This window comes from Micrasema longulum, unplaced genomic scaffold (genome assembly GCF_059751315.1).
Source record: "Micrasema longulum isolate JH-2025_06_02 unplaced genomic scaffold, ASM5975131v1 h1tg001621l, whole genome shotgun sequence".
Taxonomy (NCBI): Eukaryota; Metazoa; Arthropoda; class Insecta; order Trichoptera; family Brachycentridae; genus Micrasema; species Micrasema longulum.
In genome coordinates this window covers 27,562-49,639 of record NW_028278802.1, presented here as the reverse complement: position 1 = coordinate 49,639, position 22,078 = coordinate 27,562, and the positions used below count along the sequence as shown (strand labels likewise).

General features: G+C 30.5%; 1 protein-coding gene across 1 annotated transcript in view; it reads left to right on the top strand.

Moving 5' to 3' along the window:
• The window catches only part of LOC148274564 (CD320 antigen-like), a 125,469-nt gene that overhangs the window by 80,737 nt on the left and 22,654 nt on the right, over positions 1-22,078 (top strand). Inside the window, exon 3 of the mRNA XM_088236940.1 lies at positions 15,197-15,316. Within this exon, the coding sequence (XP_088093066.1) occupies positions 15,197-15,316 (120 nt within the window). The remainder of the gene's footprint in view (positions 1-15,196; positions 15,317-22,078) is intronic.

The following is a 22,078-nucleotide window of genomic DNA, read 5'->3' as shown; positions in this document are numbered from 1 at the left end:
TCTTGAAAATGTTTTTTCAATTTTTTTATTTTGTTTGTCTTTTAATTTTCGTTTTAATCTGTAAACAAATCCAAATTAAAAAATGCTTTTTAAATCTAGAATACCTTAAACACTTTTATTAAATCTCATAAAAGAAGAAAATAAAATTTCTTTGTTCAATGTTTCGAGTCTATTTGGGAATGAATACTGAGTATTTTTTGTGTTCTTATACAAACATTTTAATATTTTTTCCTCCGTTTTCTTTTTTCACAAACTCATTGTTATTGCGAATTAAAGGAAATACACAGCTTGAAAATTTAAAGTCAAAGATTTACGGATTAAATTCCCTTTTAAATCGTTTTTTTTAGTTATAAGCGGAAATAAAATCAGGTCATTGCACTCCTTCATAAAGCCAAATAGATTACAATTCAAAATGTAATCTATTTGGCTTTTTTTAATTCGATCATTGAATTTTATTTACATGTCTTAATATTTTTTAAATGATCATTTTTAGTTATGTAATAACTTATATTTACATATAAATTATTAATTTAAAAATACTTTGTACACTTTCACTTATTTATTTGACCAATTAGCGCTTTCACCCTCTAATGGGCATCATCAGACTAGTGAATATACAGTGTAAGGATAATTTATATAAAACGAAATATTATCTTAAGTGTAGGTACATTTAAAAATAAGATGAAAAAGATACAATACGCAATATTTCAATGGAACAAATAAATAAGTGGAAGTGTACCAAGTATTTTAAAATTAATTACTTATATGCAAATATAAGTTATTATATCATTACAATGGAATTATATCAAGAATTATCAACGAATAATTTAAATAAAACAAAAGATCATTTTAAGTATTAATATTTATTAGTTTTAGCCAATACCTGGGTTCTTTGATTTTAAACGCTTATAGTATTTAAAAAAATGAAAAAAAAAACTTACAAATTAAAAATGATTTTTATCAAGAATTTAAATAAATAAAAATTGCGTTTGATATTATTTTAAATATCAGATCGAATGATAAAGTTTTCGTTATAGAAAAACAAACCTTCGCATTTTTATTTTCACTTATTATAAAGCCTCAATTTGGAAGGCAGTTTAAAGATATTTTTATTCAATAATAATTTTGATTTAAACTTTGCATATATCCATCAAATTCACTTCACGACATGGTTGACATGGAGTATTCACTTAAAAGGGTTTTTGAAATATTTTACTGTCCCTAGACTGGCACCTGAAGCTTAGGACTGGTCATCGTATTTTTATGCACCAAAAATGATCCGTATCCGCTGCAGTTGGTGTACCAACGCAGTGCCTTATGCACCAATAGCTACGGAAAGGGGTAATAAAAATAATCATAACTTCAATAAAGACACTGGATTAAAAGTACTTCACGTTGAAAATAAAATATTAAAATTAGACAACTTAGAAATCTTAGAAATTAAAAAAGCGATTCGTAATACTTTCAAAAAAAAAAATAACTAAATAAACTATTTTTCTCTTATTCCACTCCCGTCTAGCTTCAAAAAAATCATATCAAATTCCACCCTTTTGGGAAAAAAATACTTGATTTATTGGCTCCACGTGTAGTATTCAGTAAACATGATAAAAATAAAATAGGAAAGAATTCATTAGTTACGTAAACCTTGACGAATAAGCTTTTTTTGTTTGCTTTGAAATCGGTCGGTGGAATAATTTTTTTTTTTTTTAAATTAGTGGTTAAAACCAAAGTTGTTTTATTAATTTTATTACCTGCAAACTGATTTAGAAATCACTCGTCTTTTCAGATAATTTATAATATGTCCAAAGTTGCGATACCTGCAAGTACTTGCATGAATTTTCTCGTATCCAGAAACACGCTACAAAGCAATCTAAGTTAGGTGAATTGAATTTGCAATTATGTTGCATTCGCCATATAATAATTGCGAGGCACTCTCCTTGATCAAGTCTGATTAGATTACGGAGTGCGGATTTATATTACGGGCCTCTCTTCTCTACTCTTCTCCTGGAAGTTAATAACTCCATAGACTGGTATACCAGACCAAACTGCATGTGCAGTAATAATGCATTCGATGCAATATCCATCTCAACCTTATACGCTCTCATGTCCAATATTAATTTGCTAATGAACGACCAAGAAAAAAAGTCTACATTGTTTTTTTTCTGATGAATTTCAAGTAATTTTTTTTTTTTCCCAAAATATGTACCTACATAAAAGATTTGTTGATAAATGTAGATAAATCGAAAGTTATGGTTTTTGAAAGTTGTGAAAATGTGACTAAAGATGGTATCCTTGAGAACAAAGGTGTTCTTTTAAATTGGTTGCAACAGAGAGCGAAATTATTTTTGAGAAGGTATGACCTGTCATTGGCTGATTTAAGTGACCACTTTACACACTTGGTAACATTCAATATTCTGCCCATGTTTAAATATCCTTATTCCCTCAACTCTTACATATGTTGACTTTTGTGAAGTAAAAGAGCTGGAACCTTTAGTTTAATATCAACAAATGGATGCATAAATTATGGACAATGGATCATATAATTATCGACAAAATCAAGAAAGGAGTAATATGTTGGTTTGGATATGTAGAGCGAATGGACAGCGAAAGAACGTATGAAAAGATTGACGATGTGTATGTTGATGGATGCATAAAGCGAGAAAGCTTGACAAAGATATGGCATAACCAAATCCAACAGATACTTGAAGATGGACATGTTAAAAGCCGGAATAATCGGCGTGCGTGCACGATAAGATATGTAAATTTAGAGAATGCGAGGTCTATATGCAAAGACATAGTTATATGGCGTTATATTCTATCTGCCTATCCCTACGGGGAAACGGCGTGATACTTTGTTTGTCTGAAAATTAATTCGACCCAATGCTTTTTCGTGCCGGGGGATTTTTACGTTTGTATAAAATCTGCTATTATTGTGTCTGTAAGTGTATGGCCATGGTGGCGAACGTTTGTAACGCGGTTCGGACGCGGTAATCTCAAACACGTGATAACAAGTGTAGCGTCCATAGTGATCGCACGGGCACGACAAGGCGCTACGTACCGCACCCGCGCCGCGCCGCAATCGCTCGCCACTATGGGTTTACACTTAATGTTTCTCCTTGTCACGGCCGACAAAACAACAATAAAAATTCTACAATTGCTGTAATGAGTTCGTTTTGTCTTTTTAAGAATGGAGTTTTTTTAATTAAAAATATACGTTTTTGTTCAATTTTTCAATGATTGAATCTCACTTCTGTTCAATGTACCTCATAGTCCTAACGCTCCTATATACCTGCTTACATAAAATTTCAACGCTTATCAGTTCATGGTTTACCTCTTCGTTCTAATTTTCATAGCACTCTCTTAATACCCATCCACAATTCCTCTTTCTTCTCTAACTCATTTTTTATTTTTTTTATTTATTTTATTTTATTTATTTATTTATTAGTTTATACATACAATGTTACAAAATGGCACAAAAAACACTCTGGCAAAATTCTGCTAGTAGGTACTAGGAGTAGGCTCAGTATATGAAGGGTCGGCAAGCCAGAAATATTAATACGCCTAATGTTGCAATCGGTTCCTATATGGGCAAATGCCTGTTCTAAGAAACCGATTTGTTGCGGCAAATATGGTTTACGAATATTTTTCCTATAAATAAAAAAACTATATTGAAGAAATAAAAAAAAACAGTTATAGCCCAAAAGAGAAGAAAAGAAAAAAAATTAAGTTTACATTAAATGTAAAAATACAATTAAATACACAAATATAAAGCATACATACTTCGTACATACATATACACATACATACATATATACACACATATACATACATATACATATATATACACACATTCATACACGATATATATGCACATGCGAAAATACAATAAATTTATATATGATTCAATGGGATAGCATAATATTTAGTGTCCATGCCGCTCGATTGTGGACTATCTCCCATCCACCATCAAAGATGTTACTACTGTATCTCTGTTTAAATCACGAAACATCTCCTTTCTCTTCCTCAGTCTTTTCTCTTTTCCTTTTTCCTGTTTTTTCCTTTTCCCTCTTTTTTCCTTTTTCCCATTGAGTAAAAGTATTGATTTAAGGTAATTTATAAACAAATACGTATATTTCTATTTTTTAATATCTTAACCTTTTTTTAAAAATTTTATTGGTTGGCTGGAAGAAATGGCCATTTGGCAATAAGCCCACCAATGTACAAATAACATTACGCACAAAAAGTTAAATAAATAAATAAAAAAATATTTTACATTCTATGAAAAACCACCAAGTATCCCATAAGTTTAGGTTTTAAACCTTCTCATTGTTCTCCTGTAACATTAATTATTTGTTTATGAGCCCATTTTTGCCATGTACCCTTCAAATATGGATTTGTTTTATTAACACATTTCAACCCTTTGTCAACCCTCGGCTGCTGCCGCCCGCCTCCCAGTACAACCACCCTACATTAAATTTACGTCATATAAACATACGAAATAAGCCTGTCCCATTAAACGGCCATCCCGAATCCAAATGTTAATGCTCTGTATATTAATTTATTACTCTCGTGTAATTTAATACTTAAAATTAAATCCACGGTAGCACGCGATGTTACCTTAAATGATTTAGTGTTTTCTAAGCGGGATTTGGTGTTCATTCAACACACAAATAAACTTACTATTATCGAATAAAAATAAGCATTAAAAAATGCATATTTATTTATTTATATTTACGCCCAACGGCTATTTTTAAGGACATATTTATACATAGAAAATTATTATAAAGGACAGTAAAAAGACACAACGGTAACTATTATTATGATCGTCTAGAGTAGAGTACTTTCATATCTTCAGTTTTGAATTCAGAAGGATTTTGGCTGGTTTAATATTCTTGCACAAATTAATATCTAACTGTATAGATGCCCATGATATTCTTGCTCAGATTAACCTCAATGTACCTCACTGTAATTTGTCTACCAATGCTGTCTTTGCTGTGGGAAATTATAAAACCAAGATCGGATTCTTTTCCCCTCTGCCAAGGATCCTCAGAACAATGAACAAAATCTCATTAAACGGTACTGTCGATGTGTTTCAACAGCAAAGACAAGCATTCAAGAAGCAAGCGGTGGTGTCACTCCTGACTCGCACGCATACACTTGCCATGTCCGCCTAGATTATGCCATAATTATACCTTTGTAAATTTAAATAGACTTTAAGATTGTTTAGATTAAGTTTTATTATATAATATATAGTCAATAATGCCAATCTGTTAGGCCTTTCATAAGCCCGTTGATTGACTTGAAAAAAATATTCAAAATAGTAGACTTGGCGGGAGTGGAAGCGGGAGAGCGGTGTTTATAATTGAATTTGATTTAGTGATCGTTTGAAAATAGACAACTTGTTATCAAAGAAATCAAGACTGGTATGTTTGTTGGCAGACCTAAGAATTCTGGGCATAGGGGAATAAAAACCATCGTTAGTTCTATGGTTATCGGTATAACAGTAAGTTTTGTCTGAGGTTTCTAGTTAGGATATTTTATGTTATTGAGCTCAGTAGTTCGGGCGCATCAAATAGTGATTTGAGAATTTCAAATAAGACTAGAAGGTCGGATTTATTTCGACGGTCTTGAGGAGAAGATATATTTAAGCTAGTTTCTAACTCATTATACGTATATTGGTCTGTGGATAAGCCCAACCTCTAGCCTAGCTTTCTCAAAAATCGATGCAACGTTGAACTTATTCAATATTTTTTATGTGAACATCATAATATGGAGACCAGATAACAAAGAAATACTCTAGGTGCGGGCAAACTAGGCAACAGAAGAGAGTTTTAAGGTTATTGATATTTTTGAAGTCAGTTGTGCTTCTGTTAATAAATCAAAGGAGTTTTAAGGATTTATTGATCACATGTTCAATATGAATTGTAAAACAAAGTTTAGTGTCAAGTATAATACCATATATATTATAATGGTCTTTTTCGCTATCTCTACTAATGTTATAAATGCGGAAGTGTGTTAATTTGTTGGTTTAAATTTCTTTGACGTCGCAACGGAGCGATCTACGGATTTTTTGCATGGGGATAGCCGGAATGCTGACAAGTGTCATAAGTTACTTTTGATCCCGAAAAAAAATATCGCTCCCTTAGGGAAATTCACTGTAGTAAAATGAATTAATATTCAAACGGAATAACGATGCTATGTCCCCATAGACTAACGGATCGTCGTTTTTTGCATTGAGGTAGTTGGAGGACCGGCAATCGATGCAAGCTACTTTCTAAAATACACAGTAGGTAATGCCACCTTAACTAGGGCCCCTATTACAACGGGAAGTAAACAGAGTATAACTCTGTCAACTGTCTTTTTAGTAAAATCGTATATATTTTTAATCATGTATATTTGTATAAAAAATTTAAGTATCATCTTAGGAAAACTATAATTGAACATGTAAACATAAATGACTTTAATTGTTATTAATATTAGTAATTTTTTTTAATTTCTTTTTGAGACAAAAGAATTATATTGTATTTTATATACTTATATTTTGTATCTTTTAAGGAAAAATATATATATAAATTCTTTTCCTTTAAAAATTTTATCTCAACCTAATGTTTAATTATTTTTTTATATCTAAATATGTTCTTTATACAAAACTGCTGTGTTATAAATATAGTATTTATGTAAAATAATACTTTTCAATTTAATTTTTTAGTTTTTCACATTATATTGAAATGTTTATACAATTTTAAATATGTATCGTTTTAAGGTAAAAGGGACTGCGTTCCGTGTATATTAATAAATAGAGGTTCGAAAATACATTTTACTTAAAAATTCAATTTTTTATTCAGTCAAATCAATTTTACTTTAAAGACAATTGAAGATAAGAGGATATTAAAAGCAAACTTAAAAATCTCTACCAAAAACGAAAAATTAGTTATTGATGCCAAAATAAACTATTCATAAAAACCTACCTACCTTAATAGTAGCGTAATTCAAAACCGTCTCTAAATGTTACAAAAATAGATTTCAATTATACTTGAGATTTCTAAGTTTGCTTCTAATACCATAATAACTCTTAACTATTGGTATTACAATTGGAAGTTAACTCTTGTTAACTTCCAATTGTAATACCAATAAGTCATAAGCTTTTTTAACACGAAGACATGTATAAAATATTCTTTAACTCAATGTTAATATATTTAAAATGAATAAATCAACTTTTTACTGCGGAAATATTGTTTACTCGGTTTTTTTATATTTTACCCAATGCCTGTGGATGTTTGTTTTAGCTTTATAAAAACTTCCACCCCTTAAAATATCTACATATTTTTATCGTGGGGAATCATGTCATTTTTCAACGTCTCGTATTATATGCAAATTTCTCATGTTACATTCATGCTGTAGGCTGTAGGCTGTAGGCGCAGTCGACGCCGGGTCAGTGAAATTTTTCAATTTCCGTCGAGTAAACACGATTTGAATTGTTTTTGTACTGGTACAATCGGTTACGCTTATTTTTGGTATTAGACTGATACTGATGTATGTTCTTTTTATTCGTCTAATTAAAAAAAACATCACATACACATTTATTTACGGAAATACCACAAATCAAAACTCAAAGGCTGGTTTAAAAACATAGTCTGGGTACATTTTTTATTATCTTTATATATATAATTCTAATATACGTGTGATATCACTGAACTTCTCCTAAACGGCTTAACCGATTTACGTGGGGTTTTTGGCGAAATGTAGATTTTGTTTTTATTTTTACTATTGTTATCTTCGGTGGAAGAAAGTTAAAGTCTACTGAATACATTTTCAAGAAAAATCTATCAATATTTGAAAAAACCTTGCATATAACAAAAGCAAGGTACAAATAACTTGCAACTTCATTGAAAAAAAAAAAAAAAATTTTTTTTATTTAAAACCAAAAATAGCAATAATTTAAAACTAACGGTTCTTAGTCCCTATGACGAATTTATTGCAGTCAAACATTTTCGTATAAAGAAAGAGGTTATGCGGTATTGCAGTATCACCGACGATGTGTAGTTTACAATATTGGTTTTAAACTAGACATGGCGAACGAGGAATGTAATAAAACTTAGCCAATAAAGTGTAAAGCCCACACGCGCAAGATAGAACTTATTAATTAAACGTCAGGAAAACCTATTCAAAAGGGAAATGTATATTTATGAGGAGATAAGAAATTGCAAATTGTTTTAATAAACTTTTCTTGTCTCATTCCGAGGAAGGAAATTGAAGGGACTCTCATAATGACGTCACGCTCTGGGTAGCACAAATTCGGGAAATAATATAAATTTCTCTGAAACACTAAGTACATAAGAGATGAAGCTATTATTAATGAATTATTTTCGTGGCTTTTTAGTTACAAATTTATATAACATTATTCAAACGAGGGCGAAATGAATGATTTACAAAATGACAATGAAAAGTTGAGAAGACTGTTTCAAATTTATTTATTATCATTATATTACATACACAAAATTTTAATTTATGCAAAGTTTCTTTGACTGCCTAACTAGGGTTATTTACCCAGTTCTAAGACATTCAAAAAAATATAAAAAATAGTAATCAATATATAGAAACAGTTATAAAGATAGAGGACAATGTGAAAAATAAAGTAAAAAATGGAGTAAAAACGTGGTAAAAAATGTAGTAAAACATAGTAAAAAATGTAGTAAAAACATAGTAAAAGTGTAGTAAAAATGTAATAAAAACATAGTAAAAATGTAGTAAAAAAACGAAGCAAAAACATAATTAAAACAAAGCAATAAATGTAGTGAAAACATAGTAAAAACCATTTAAAATGTATGAATATTTTAAAACTCTGTAAAATGCGAAATAAAAACAGAATACATTGTAAGAAACATGTTTAAAGTCATAGTAAAAAAAAATAATGTATGTACTCCTAAGGGTGCCACTGCCTTTGTACATATTTTGGATGCTTTGATTATTTTGTTGTTTACGTACAGAAAATGCACGATTAACCTTCTGCACTGCCCGCAAGACGAAAGTAGGTCAGATTAAGACTAACAGATTAAGACAAAATCCTCTTAATAATGTAATAAGAATCTGTCTTCACTTTTGCAAAAAAAATCTTAACTCACTCGGGCCTAAGGGGTATCTAGGAATCCCTAGAATTATTTTTAAAAACTTATAATTCATCATATTGATTTGATTTTTTGCGCAATTCTACCTAATAACGTTAAGAATGTATCAAAATCACTCGTATATTTTTCTGCCTAATTCTTTCTTATGTTGGTCGGTTTGCAAGTCTGTTTTTCATTATCTGGTTGCTGATTTCAAGTGATAACCCCAAAAATTCGGATTTCGTGCGTTAGATTTCACATGCATTCCCCCTCTCAACTCCCCGCTGTTCCTCCCGCTACGGAATTACTATTATGGATAACTTATATAGCGCTATTTTCGTAAAATAATACCTCAAGGGGGCTTTATTAAGTGATTGTATATAGAAATAAATTTAATTTCAACATTTTAAATTTGTAATCCAAGAAAAGCAATGTACTCTTTCATCACATGCTTAAAATATATTCAAATAATTTAGAGAACAGGTGGATTTTTAGTTTTTTTCCGAAGCATCACTTCACTCTTACAGTTTCGCACCTCTGCTGGGAGAGCAATCCATGCCGTAGGGCCTGCGACCGCAAATGCACGTTCGCCTTTTGCGGTTGCGATTGCCCGACTTTAGATCAGTGTTATTCAACGTGTAGCAGCAAGAGGAGCACGATGTCATAAAGCATCCTTTTGCAACAGTATTTCATCAAAAAACTGTATGGATTTCGTACAAAGCTCGAAATATAATGAAATAGTTTTCAAAACACTACTATGACAATCATAATACCCTTTTTTATGTCGTATTTATAACATATTAGCTGGGGTATTCCTGGTACTTTCCTCAGAAACTCGCATTTTTTTTTACATTGAGGCTCGGAAAGGTTCGATACTAAAATATACGTAGAAACCGTACTTGTCATTTATCTGATGCTGAGTGAATCAGATGTGCATTTTGATATATTAAAACATTAAGACTTAGTTTAATTGAGCGAGATAAGAGATATTTGTTTTATTTCAATACGTTTGACTCTTGAGCGCTTTCTTTGATCATTCTTTTTTCTTTAATTTTTATATTCCACAAGGATTTCGTTGTTCAATCTTCGTTAGCGTGGTATAATTAACCCAAACGGATGAATGAAACAATCGTTTCGCTAAACTTCTTAATTTATTTTGAATAGAGTAAAGTGTTAGCACTTTATTTCGAGTTAGGAGTTCTATAAATAATGTACACATAAAAGGAATGGTTAAAAGTGCGGTAAATAAGTTAAATGACGCGAACCGCCACCCTCTGGGGTGAATTTTCCCCACAATCGAAGGGTAGGGAATGTGGTTCCTCCTCAGGACAAAGAAAGAAACCTCTTTGAATGAGAATTAGCAGACGTTCGGAAGAAATTCTCACTATTTTCTTCTCAGCGCCTCCGACATTAAATAATGTTGAATGTTGAACTCTACTGGCATGACAGAGAAAGAGCACGTTTTCACTTATGGAATGTCATTTGTTGCCCATTCAAAAAATACGTTTTCGATTATTTAGAAAAAAAATATAAATGTAAATAAAAGAATAGCTTTTTTTAAATCATATTAAATACATAAAATTGTAATTTATACAATGCTTTGACTATCTAACTAGGGTTATTTACCCTGTTCTAAGACAGTCAAAAAAATATTTAAAAATATTAATCAATATACAGAAACAAGAATAAAGGTAGAGGACTAAGTGAAAAACATAGTAAAAAACTTAGTAAAAAAAATTGGAAAAATAATATTTGAAAACTCAGTAAAAATATATGGTAAGTAACACAGTAAAAAAACATGGTAAAAACATATTTAAAAACCTAGTAAAATACGTAGTAAATACAAAAAACATAACAAGAAACATATTTATAGCATAGTAAAAAAATGTATTTGTGTATTTCAAAACAAATATTTAGAATCAAAAAAACATAGCAAAATACATAGTAAAAAGAAAAAAAAACAAAGTAAAAGTTGTGATACATTTTTTTTAATGTACATATATATATAGTAAACAAAACATATTAAAAATGAAAAACATTTAAAACAGATTAAAAAGTCATGAGTCAAAAACGCATTATTGCAATCACGTATTTTTATTTTATTTATTGGGGAAATACATGATATATACATAAATCGGTTTATTTGTAAAATATGTTTTAGAAATTAGTGACGGTTAGTGTAGGGTGAGTGTTAGTGTGTGAGAGGGTGGGGAGTGGGTATTATAATGGAATGACGGTGGACATGTGTGTGTGTATATAGTTGTGCAAGAGTCAAAATGATATAAAACATGTTAAAATATGATTTTATTAATATGAAATGGAGAAACTGCCAAGTATAAGATAAAAATGTGGGTTTTAAAATGCGCATTTTAAATGTTAATTTATTACAATCAATGGGATCAATAAGGGGAAAGTTTAAATTATACGCACGAGCTAAACATATAAGTAGAGAGTTCTGGGCATAGTTCGTACTAACAGCTGGGACATGAAATAGAGAGTTTGATGAGTGCGGTAGCCAGGGGTATTTCACGATAACTTTGACGTAAGAGCTGGGTTTTCAAGGCGTCCACTAAGTATGTCATGTAGGACCCCCATGTCTAATAGCAGACGGCGGTCTTCTAAACTAAGCAAGTCCTGCTTTTTGCAAGAAGACATATAATTTAGATCGGTATACCTGCATCGTGTATTAAAAACAATCGATTGTCTTGAATCAATTAATTTAAATTTTTTCACAAAAAAAAATTGCATTATTCATTTTTGAGAAACAGATGAAGAGTAACAAATAAGGAATTAAACGGGCATAATACATAGTACAACTCAAATGGAAACTTTCCTCAAATTATCAAAACAGATTCTTGCATTATTTTGTATTCGCATCGAGCTTTAGCGTTAGCAGAATAGCATTAAAAAATTAATAGACTCTGCAATGAAATGAAATATAATTTTATAGGATAGGTAATAAAGGCATATGTAATATGTCATAGTTTATTTAATGACAAATAAATTAACATATTATTACAGAGATGGGGAACATTTTAGAGAAGGGAATGAAGTCTAGGAATCCTAGTTGCCTAGTATGTAGGTGAAACAATTCAGTCAGTTGAATCTCACCCGCATTAACAAAGGTTTCAGCGGTAATAATTGAAATAATCTACAAATGTAAGAATTAAAATAATACGGATGTTTAAACATATGCAAAATAGTGAATGTTGCACAGTTGTAAAGTGACCATTTTAACCAGCCAATTCTTTGACTTCCATATGTTCTCAATTCTTCCTAAAATGTTCTCAATATCTCTTGTAATACGTTGATTTGAATAATTCCCTACGGGGTGGAATTTAGTTCTTGTCTATAAACATTTGGACAAACTGGTTGATTTTTTTCATTTTACAATCGAAACAAACGCAAAATAATTATTAATAAATAATTTTATTAATTTTCATTTTATTTTGCCACTCATTATTAATTTTGTGGAAAATGCAAATATTTAACTTATTTTTACTATTTATATTTCTATTTAATATTCTGTTTTTATTTTACTTATTTTTATATTCTGTATGCATTTTACGTTAAATTAGTTGTTATTTTCCCGAATTCAATAAAAATACCTTTATTTTATCTTTAATACAAAATATTATAATGCGTCGCATACAGTAATAAGTTTTCAGTTATTGTTGATTATTAAACATTTGTATGTTAACTATAATTAACATATATTTATGTACATTAAAGATTCGCAAAAAAGCCACTTTAAGAGCTTTTTCCCTATTTTAAATGACTTGCCATTATCTTCATCCTTAATCTTCTAGGCAAAACCCTCGGCGTACTCAATCCTCTGTTATAAAAAAACGTAATTAAAGGATTAATGATATTCTTTTAATATACAGTCCCCTTCAGCCGCCTTTTTTCTATTCTGTTTAAATATACATTGAATGTTGACCTTTTTTCTACTTGATATCGGGGAGTTAGACTCCCCGATATCAAGTAGAGGCGACAAAATTGATTGCTGATTATTTGTTGTTTTGGCATTTATTTTTATTATTTATTTATTAAACGGCACAAGTGCCTTTTACAATATAAAATATATATAACAACATTATGAGTTAGATACACAAAAATTTAAAAACAATAATAAAACATGGGTATTAAAAGATAAATAAAAATAACAAATATATATATATATATATATATATATGGACATGTATGTATGTCAGCATACAAAAGATATTAAAAAGTCGGTATATATGAAGATAAAATGAATTAACACCAGATCGTTAGCATAAGTAGCTTTTGCAAATAATTCGTTAATCGTTACCATAGAACATCATAAAATATTTATAAAGAGATGATTTGAATTCACAGAGACTCGAGTTAAAAATGTCGATATGAGAAGTACATTCATTTCCTAGTCTGTGTATACGCGGTATAGGTGAGTGACAAAGATAGTTGGTTTGAGAATGGTGACAATAATAATTTTGTGAAATAGCATGTTAAATATAAAATAAGTAAAACACATTTTTGCTTAAAACAGAGTTTTGTTTGTTTTACGTTTGAAATTAGTCCAAAAATGTAATGAGTTAATCGAAAGAATTCCAATTTCTTTAAATTACACGTGTTTTTAACACCTGTTAATTGTAAATACATCTTAAAACGTAATTTAGGTTGTCAATTTGTCCTTAACCAAAGCATTATCAATATCATACATAAACCAACCCTTACAGTCACTCAGTCCGAGTTTCCACATAGTTATCTCGATCCAGCCTTCCTCTACTATGTTTATCCCTGTGGGAGGAGGATTGATCCAAACGAGATACGTCCAAAAGGCTCTCTGTAGTTTGAATGATTCGGCATTTGCATGATGGCGAATCTCGCAGACCCTTTTGTGCATTAGATAAGCTCAGTGGGTTTGGAAAAGGATGCTGGTTATTCTGGTCCGCTATCTGGTAAAGGGTAGATTTTAAGTTGCTCTCCAATTTAAAATTTAGATTTCATCCATTTAATATTTAGGTTATAATGCAGGTCCTGTTTTAAAATGAAATCGTAAAATATTTACCGATGTTTGTCAATAAAGTGCACTGAAATCATTCTTATGAAATTTGGAATGTTTTTATAAATATTTGTCACAAAATTATCAGTAATCAGTTATTATATGTAACTGACATTGGCAACTGTTTTTTTTACAAATGCTTCTGTAATACTAACGTTTATCAAATAAATAAAAAAAATCTGTTAGTATCTCGCTGTAAGCATAACTTAAACGACATCATGGACATCATTCATAGTACGTGAAAATAACACTTTACTTCTCTTTTTTTATAGGATTAGGAATAATTAATGCTTCTAAAATATAATTCAATAATCTTTACAGAATACCAATGCTTTTTAATAATTTTGGTTTAAATTTATTTCAGCAGAGAGGGAAAACATTTTTGAGAAGGGAATATGGAAGTCTAGGTGAATTAGGCTTTTTCTCTCTTTGCAAAAATAATTATTCTTAACAGCTCCCTAGGGCGTAAAATTTAGCTATTTCTACAAACATTTAGAAATACTCAAAATTTCATTTTTTTATTTTATCTCTAAATTGTTTTTTATTTATACTACATTTAAAAAAAAATAATTTCAATAAGCTTTCATCACCAATTCATTTGAAAATGCTCTTAAAAGACAAAGACAATCCAAAAAAAATGTTCGTGGAATATATATTTGATTTAATCTTGTGTTCAAATTCAATATCAAATGTTTGTTTAAAATTATGTTTTATATTTACATTTTATAAACAATTTATGAAAATATGAACAAAAAAGAAAGGCACCGTGGCGAAGTTGGTTAGACGGCCAACTGGAAAACTGGCGCTGCGGGTTCGATTCCCGCCAATTGCAAGAAAAAAAATCAAAAAAGTTTTTTTGCGCAGTTGGTCTGGGTGTTGTGGTATATTTTGCATAACTTATTTCCACATCCCCTCTCTCCCACCTGCCTCTAAATGGAGGCTTAGCGGGTTATTCCTTAAAGAAAAATTCTAGTTTTGTCATTTTATTAATCAATTTTAATAAACATTTTTTTTATTGTCTAATTTGATTTTCCCTTTGTTTTAGGCGACATCGTGTGTCCTGTGGGCATGTTCAAATGTCCTGAAGGAAAATGTATTCCATCATTATGGGTCTGTAATTACCAGAAGGATTGTGACAAAGGGGAGGACGAATTCCAGTCATGTCGTAAGTTTATTTTTGATATCATGTTTAATTATCGATTTATTGACAGAATACTTAATAATTTAGGCACCGTAAAATATAAGACATAAGATATAACCTAATACGCACAACTAAGCTGTACTTAGACTTTTCTTTTTTTGTACAAATATTGATAAACAAAACATAACATAGTACATCAAAATTAATCATTATTCTCGCCAAACATGATGTTCTGTATAATTAAAATCTTATTATTTTTAGTAAATTATATTTTTTAATATCCACTTATAATAACTATTATATTTTTACGTAAAAATTTCTTGTCACCTTATTGTTATATCATCTATAATTACCGATTTTAAAAACTGTAATAATTATAAAAAAACATTTAAGTTTGTAAGTGAAAATTCTTGATGGAAATTCATTGTAATTTATTATATAAATAAAAGACGAGTGATCCATAAATTTTCAGAAATCATAATTGACAAAATCACACTCACGAACAATGGGGCACTAAAAATAAAAAACATAAACTCATTAAAATAGCATTATATCAACTCATTATGTAACCCGAAAAAAAAATTGATAATGATCCTTAAGATACAAATAATTTAATTTAATTTACTTTCATATAATTTCGAATTATCTACCTTTACCTCTGTTTTGTATACATACATTGAACTCCTTAATAAAGATACTAGTCTCGAAGATGCCGCGAAAGCGATGAAACCGGTCACTGGATATTCCAAATTTGTGAATTAAAGTATCACTCGTCTTTTATTTATATAATAAATTACAAGATGTTTTCTTAAAAATGGGAATAACCGAAAAACGCCCTTTTTTGTGTTTATTTGAAAGTGTGCTATAAGTACTAATAGGACTTTCTGGATACTGCCTCCCTAAGTAATTGTGTCCGCGTCGTGGTCATGGTCACATTGATTCCCAACATAGTTAATTTAAATATTAATTTTAAAATATGTTTTTACACTGAAATATTTCATTATCTCTGGACTAGCACCCGATACGTAAGACTGATCACCTTATCTTTCATTCAACAAAAATGATCTGTGTAAGGAAAATTGCAGTGTTACGTAAGTCCTACGCACCGCTGGGTGCGGACAGGGAAATGATGATGATGATATAAACATTGTAGGTAGATTATTATTATTTATTATGAGTGATTTAAGTATCACTCGTCTTTTATTTATATAATAAAAAGTAATGATTTTTATTTTGCATTTCACTAATAAGTTTGATTATATTATTCATTTTATAAAATAATATTAATTTTATTGTAAATTTATATTTGTGTTGAACCGTTAATAAATAACTTCAGTTACACTATTTGGGAACTTAAAACAGAATAGAATAATTTGTCTTGGACGAAAATTATGACGTCTTGTCATGTTACAAAACTGATCTCAAATTTGACACAGATATTGCATCTTTTCATAAAGCCCCGCCACACTATGCTCCTTGCGCTGCTCCTCACTTTACTACTTGCGCTGCCGCCCTCTCGCCCGATGTTGCCCTCCCCGCCCACACACTGCTCTACTAGCGCAATTAATCTCGACGCTCCGCACTTGTCATTTGTATTTCTATACAATGGACGATGAAACTGTAACAGCGTGCGCGCTATGCATTTTGAGTTTAGCTAATTCCACCAATGTCACACAAAGAAATATACATTAATCAAAAATGACGCGTGCGTCTTGTGTGAGCGCTCGATGCGTACTGCGACCGCGCGATTATGTGGCCAGCTACTCGCGCTCATATTGCCGGTCCTTTGACTCGCGCTCAAAAACCGACAACACACTACGTCTCTGCCTCCTTTCCTCGCCACTCGTCGAGTGTGTGGCAGGCCTATTACGTTTATCATAAAATTTTAAAATAGCATGATTTGTCAAAAGTAAATTTAAGACGTATAAAAAAGGAAAGAGGAACTCTTACTATGGAAATCCTTAGTCTTTATGAATCATTACCTCTAGGACTAAGCTTTGAATAACATTATCCTTCAGTTATTTAGGAACATTCATCCTAGATATACTCGTAAGTATAATCTTGTAGCACATTCAAGCAAAAGAAAATCATTTTACCCTTTTTGTTTCGAATAACTTTTGTAAAAAATGGGATGTGCTTTATATATAGCGCTATAAAATCCTTTCCACTATCAAACCCTTCCTTCCGGATATCTCTGTAATGTGCCGATTTCACCCGTGTGATGGCCACAGTCGTTTCATTTTCTACAGGGTGTTTCGAAAAACTAACAAATCGGAACGTGGTCCTGTAATTATATCGCGTACTCGCTCATCATGACTTCCAAGGTTCGCTTCCCGCACTACAACATTTACAACTTAATTATCATTTTTAGCATTTATACATTTTATTAGCTAGGCATTTATAATTAAGTAGTCTTTTTTTTGTTATGTTATTGTTTTATTAGTAAAGGACTACTTATTTTTAAATTTATTTTTTTAATATTTTTTTTTATTAATAAATCTCATAAAAAGTACATGTTTTTGTAAAATTCTAAACATATCTACTTTAACACATCTAGTAAATGTTATCACTGTAACTCTCCAAAAAAAGAGACAAAGTATTGTGCTTGGAGAGTGACTTACACTGTTTTAGTTGTTTATTTATAGTAGTTTATATAATTTTAAATACGAGTACACGAAATAAAAAAATAAAAACATAGGATATATAAAGAAAAAACAATAATACATTCATACTAATTAAAATTTAATGAAGTTTTTACACGTGTTCAAAAAATTTCTTTAAATTTACTTTAAATTTATTTATTGATATATTATTTTTAATAGTTTTTAGTTCATTGGGAAGATTACTAAAATTTTTTACACTTTTGAAGACAAAGCTATTTCGACCATGACTTGTATGGAATTTAGGAATTTAAATACTATGTTGGTATCTGAGGGACTTATTCATCTCTAATTCTTTTTTTTTGTTTATAAATTTGTAAAATATAATTTATTTTATAAAGAGTGTCTACTGTATGAACCTTAAATATTTTATATAGACTTTCCGTATTGAATGTTGAGGGTTTTTAAAAAAATATTTAATAATTAATCTTTGTATTATTTTTAGAGGGTTTAATATATTGGCATATGCACCACCCCATCCTACAATAACATATTGTAACAAAGATTGTACAATTAAGTTATAAGCTATTTTTAAATGATTGATTTTTAAAATATTCCTTAATCTAATAAATATGTACATAAATTTTCTAATTCGTTTAACTAATTCACTGATATGGTCTTTCCATTTTAAATTTTGGTTTATGTACACACCAAGATATTTAATTTTATCTGTTGTATCAAGTACTGAACATGTAAGATCGCAGTTAGTTTTGTTGCAATTACAATTTACAATTATGCTCTAAAAGATAAAAAATCTCCATCTTGGAACAGGCCGAGCCATGTTAGATTGAGACTATCATAAACAGAGAACACTCCGTTTTCATTTTACATTAATTAGTTTTAAATATATTCCCTGTTATTAAATATGTGTACTAATTGTATGCAATAAATTTATAAAATAAATAAATTGTTATTATTAGAACACACATAAGAATATTTTTATGTGTGCTCTATTTAAAGATTCAAAATAAATAAAATAATAACAATTTTAAGTATTTAAATCATGTATTTTATGGTGATTAGGTTTATTATGTACGGTTATTTTCTTTTTATGACGAGGAAATCGTTAAGGCATATAAGTATTCAAAAGCTTAACTGTTACATGCTTTCAAACACCGTATACATTTTACATCAACGGACCATACATGTATATTAAGGGCTCCGAATGGACAGAATAACGCGAGATATGGACTCAGTTTCCGACACTTGACGGAAAAATCGTCCAGATAAATCGCTCCCATCAAAACGATTTCGTCTGAAAATTTTAAAAGGAGATAAGCGGGATGTATCTTTTTTCTCGACTATATTTATAGTATAGTCAAAAATAATATATAACCAAATAAACAATATTTCCTTAAGTCCACTCCTGTCTAGTTTTGAACGAATCCATCTCACATTACAAGACAAAAAGACTTGATTTATTACTTCCATGCACACTAACTGATAGAATTGACTAGTTAAGTATACCTTGAAAAAGAAGCTTGTGTAGCTTTGAAGCCAGTCTGTAGAAAAAAAAGTAAAGCTAGGGTTTCCTAGGACAGCGGTGCCCGTATATTAACGGCCGTAGTGAACGGTGATGCGGTGGACAGCCGTTGTAACGGTGACTAGAGAGTGGTTTCCCTGGAAAACGGCGTTAAATGGTGTTGATAACACCGTTTTCCTAGGAAACCACTCTCTAGTCAACGTTACGACGGCTGTCCACCGCATCACCGTTCACTACGGCCGTTAAGATACAGGCACCGCTGTCCTAGGAAACCCTAGCTTAAGTGGTTAAAAACAAAGTTGTTTTAATTATTTTATAATTATGATAGAATTACACTGGCTACGTTTACCACAGAGGGTGGAAAACAAACTCTATTGGCTTATGTATAAGTCACTGCACAACTCTGCTCAAGAATATCTAAGAGAACTCTGCATTCCAGATGAACTAGCTGACAAATGTCTTACGCTTAGATCAGCTACATCAACGTCGAAAGGAAAAGTTATTATACCTCTACGCAAACAGCGCACTAAATTTGGCGAACGCGCATTTGCGGTCGCAGGCCCTACGGCATGGAATGCTCTCCCAGCAGAGGTCCGAAACTGTGAGAGTGAAGTGATGTTTCGGAAGAAACTTCAACCCACTTATTCTCTTAATCATTTGAATAAATTCTTATCATGTGGTGACAAAGCCAAAAAATGGCGCTGTATAAGTTATTCATAATTATTATTATTATTAATAAACAACCACAAAGTTAGTGCTTCAAATAAAAAAAATATTTGCTACACGTGCAATCTTTAGAAAAAGATTTATTAAGTTATTTGATTAATTTCTGTATATTTCGTCACCATAGACACGACACTAGCTGGCAGCTGGCTGTGTTATTATTTTCTTACTTACTTAATAAATGTCGACCTCGGGGTGTAGTGGTCAGCGCGTTTGCCTACCATGCAAGATACCTCGGTTTCGATTCCCGATACGGTCGACATGAAATATTGATTTAAAATTTGTTTTCAACTTGAATAATTCATAGTCCCTAGAATGGCGCCTGAAGCGTAAGACTGATCATCTTACATTCTTGTTACAAAAATGATCAAGATACGCTGCGGTTGGTGTACCAATGCAGTGCCCTATACACTATTAGGTGCGGAAAGGGGAATGATCATGATAATAAATGTCCGCTTCCTAGGTGGATCATATTGTCGTTGCGCCTGCAATACATGTTAAGCAACATTGAAATATGTTAAGTCGATAATTTAAACAATAAACCTTTTGATGATGGTTTTGATGATGATTTTTTTATAGAAAAAAGAAGTAATTTTATCTTTTACAAATTTTTAAGTATATTTTTTTAAAAACAAAATTGTGTAATCTTAACGAGAAATTAAAACCTTAACCTCATACCGGCGCGATGACGACGTCTTTTTATTTATGTACTTAAATATTGTAAAAACTGTTCTTATCTTATTTAAATTAATTTAAATCTTCAAGTAAAAAGATTTATTATTTTGGCGGACTTATAGCTAAAAACAATATCTTCCAGCCAACCAAATAACGGACTGGTTAAAAGAAGAGTTGGTCAAAAATTTGTACTAAAAAACAAAATAAATATACATACATGAAAAAGCATAATGAAATAAAAATAACAGCTGTTACTTAACGGGGAGATAAAGCTTAACACAATTACCCCCTCACCTACCCCTTCCCCACCATAAACACAATTACCCCCTCCTCTATCCTTATCGACACCCACTGTTCACTGTTTTTTTTTACGTATTTTATTTATTTTATTTTATTTGGGAAATCAACAGTTCTACATACATATTTATAGTAAACAAACAGATATAGTATATAAACTCAGAACTAATAACAGATTTCCACATAGTATACAAAGTTAGTAAAGAAAATATATTACATATCAAATAAATACATATAATTTATACATGTCAAAATGTTATTTTCATGTACTCAATAAGCAATGAATTTTTTTATATTATTTTAAGAACATTAAGTTACTGTAAATTGGGCGGGATTAGGACAAGAATGCTTGAAGAAATGATAAGGAGGGGAAGGGAGATGTACATATTTATTATTATAATGTCTACTAAGTTACATAATGCATTTTTAGTGTAAATTTTAAATCTGACAGAGTGATGTTTGTGTAATCTATATTTTTAAATTTTGTATTGTACACTGAAAAAGTCCTACGAAAAAAAGCATTTTTAACATACGATGTTTTACTTATTGGTACATGAAACAGGTGGTACCGTCTACAAATCCTGGCTGGCACATGTATTGTTATTAAATCAAGTAGCTCTGTACAGTCAACCATTCCTGTCATAATTTTGTAAAGCAGTAGTTGGTCCGCACACACTCTGCGGTATTGTAGAGAAATGATTCCATGGAAGGTATACCGGTTTTGTATTTAAGGTACTTTATAAATTTGTTTTGAATATTTTCTATTATACTCATATATGTATGTATATTTAGTTAATATATTATAACCCTGAAGAGGGCAACGTGAGTAGCCGAAACTAGTCGGTTGTGACAATAAAAAAAGTGGTTCATAAAACAAAGTAATTTTATTGATTCCTTTTAAATATAACAATTAACTACAAAGATCCAAAATACTTGGCAATGAATTTA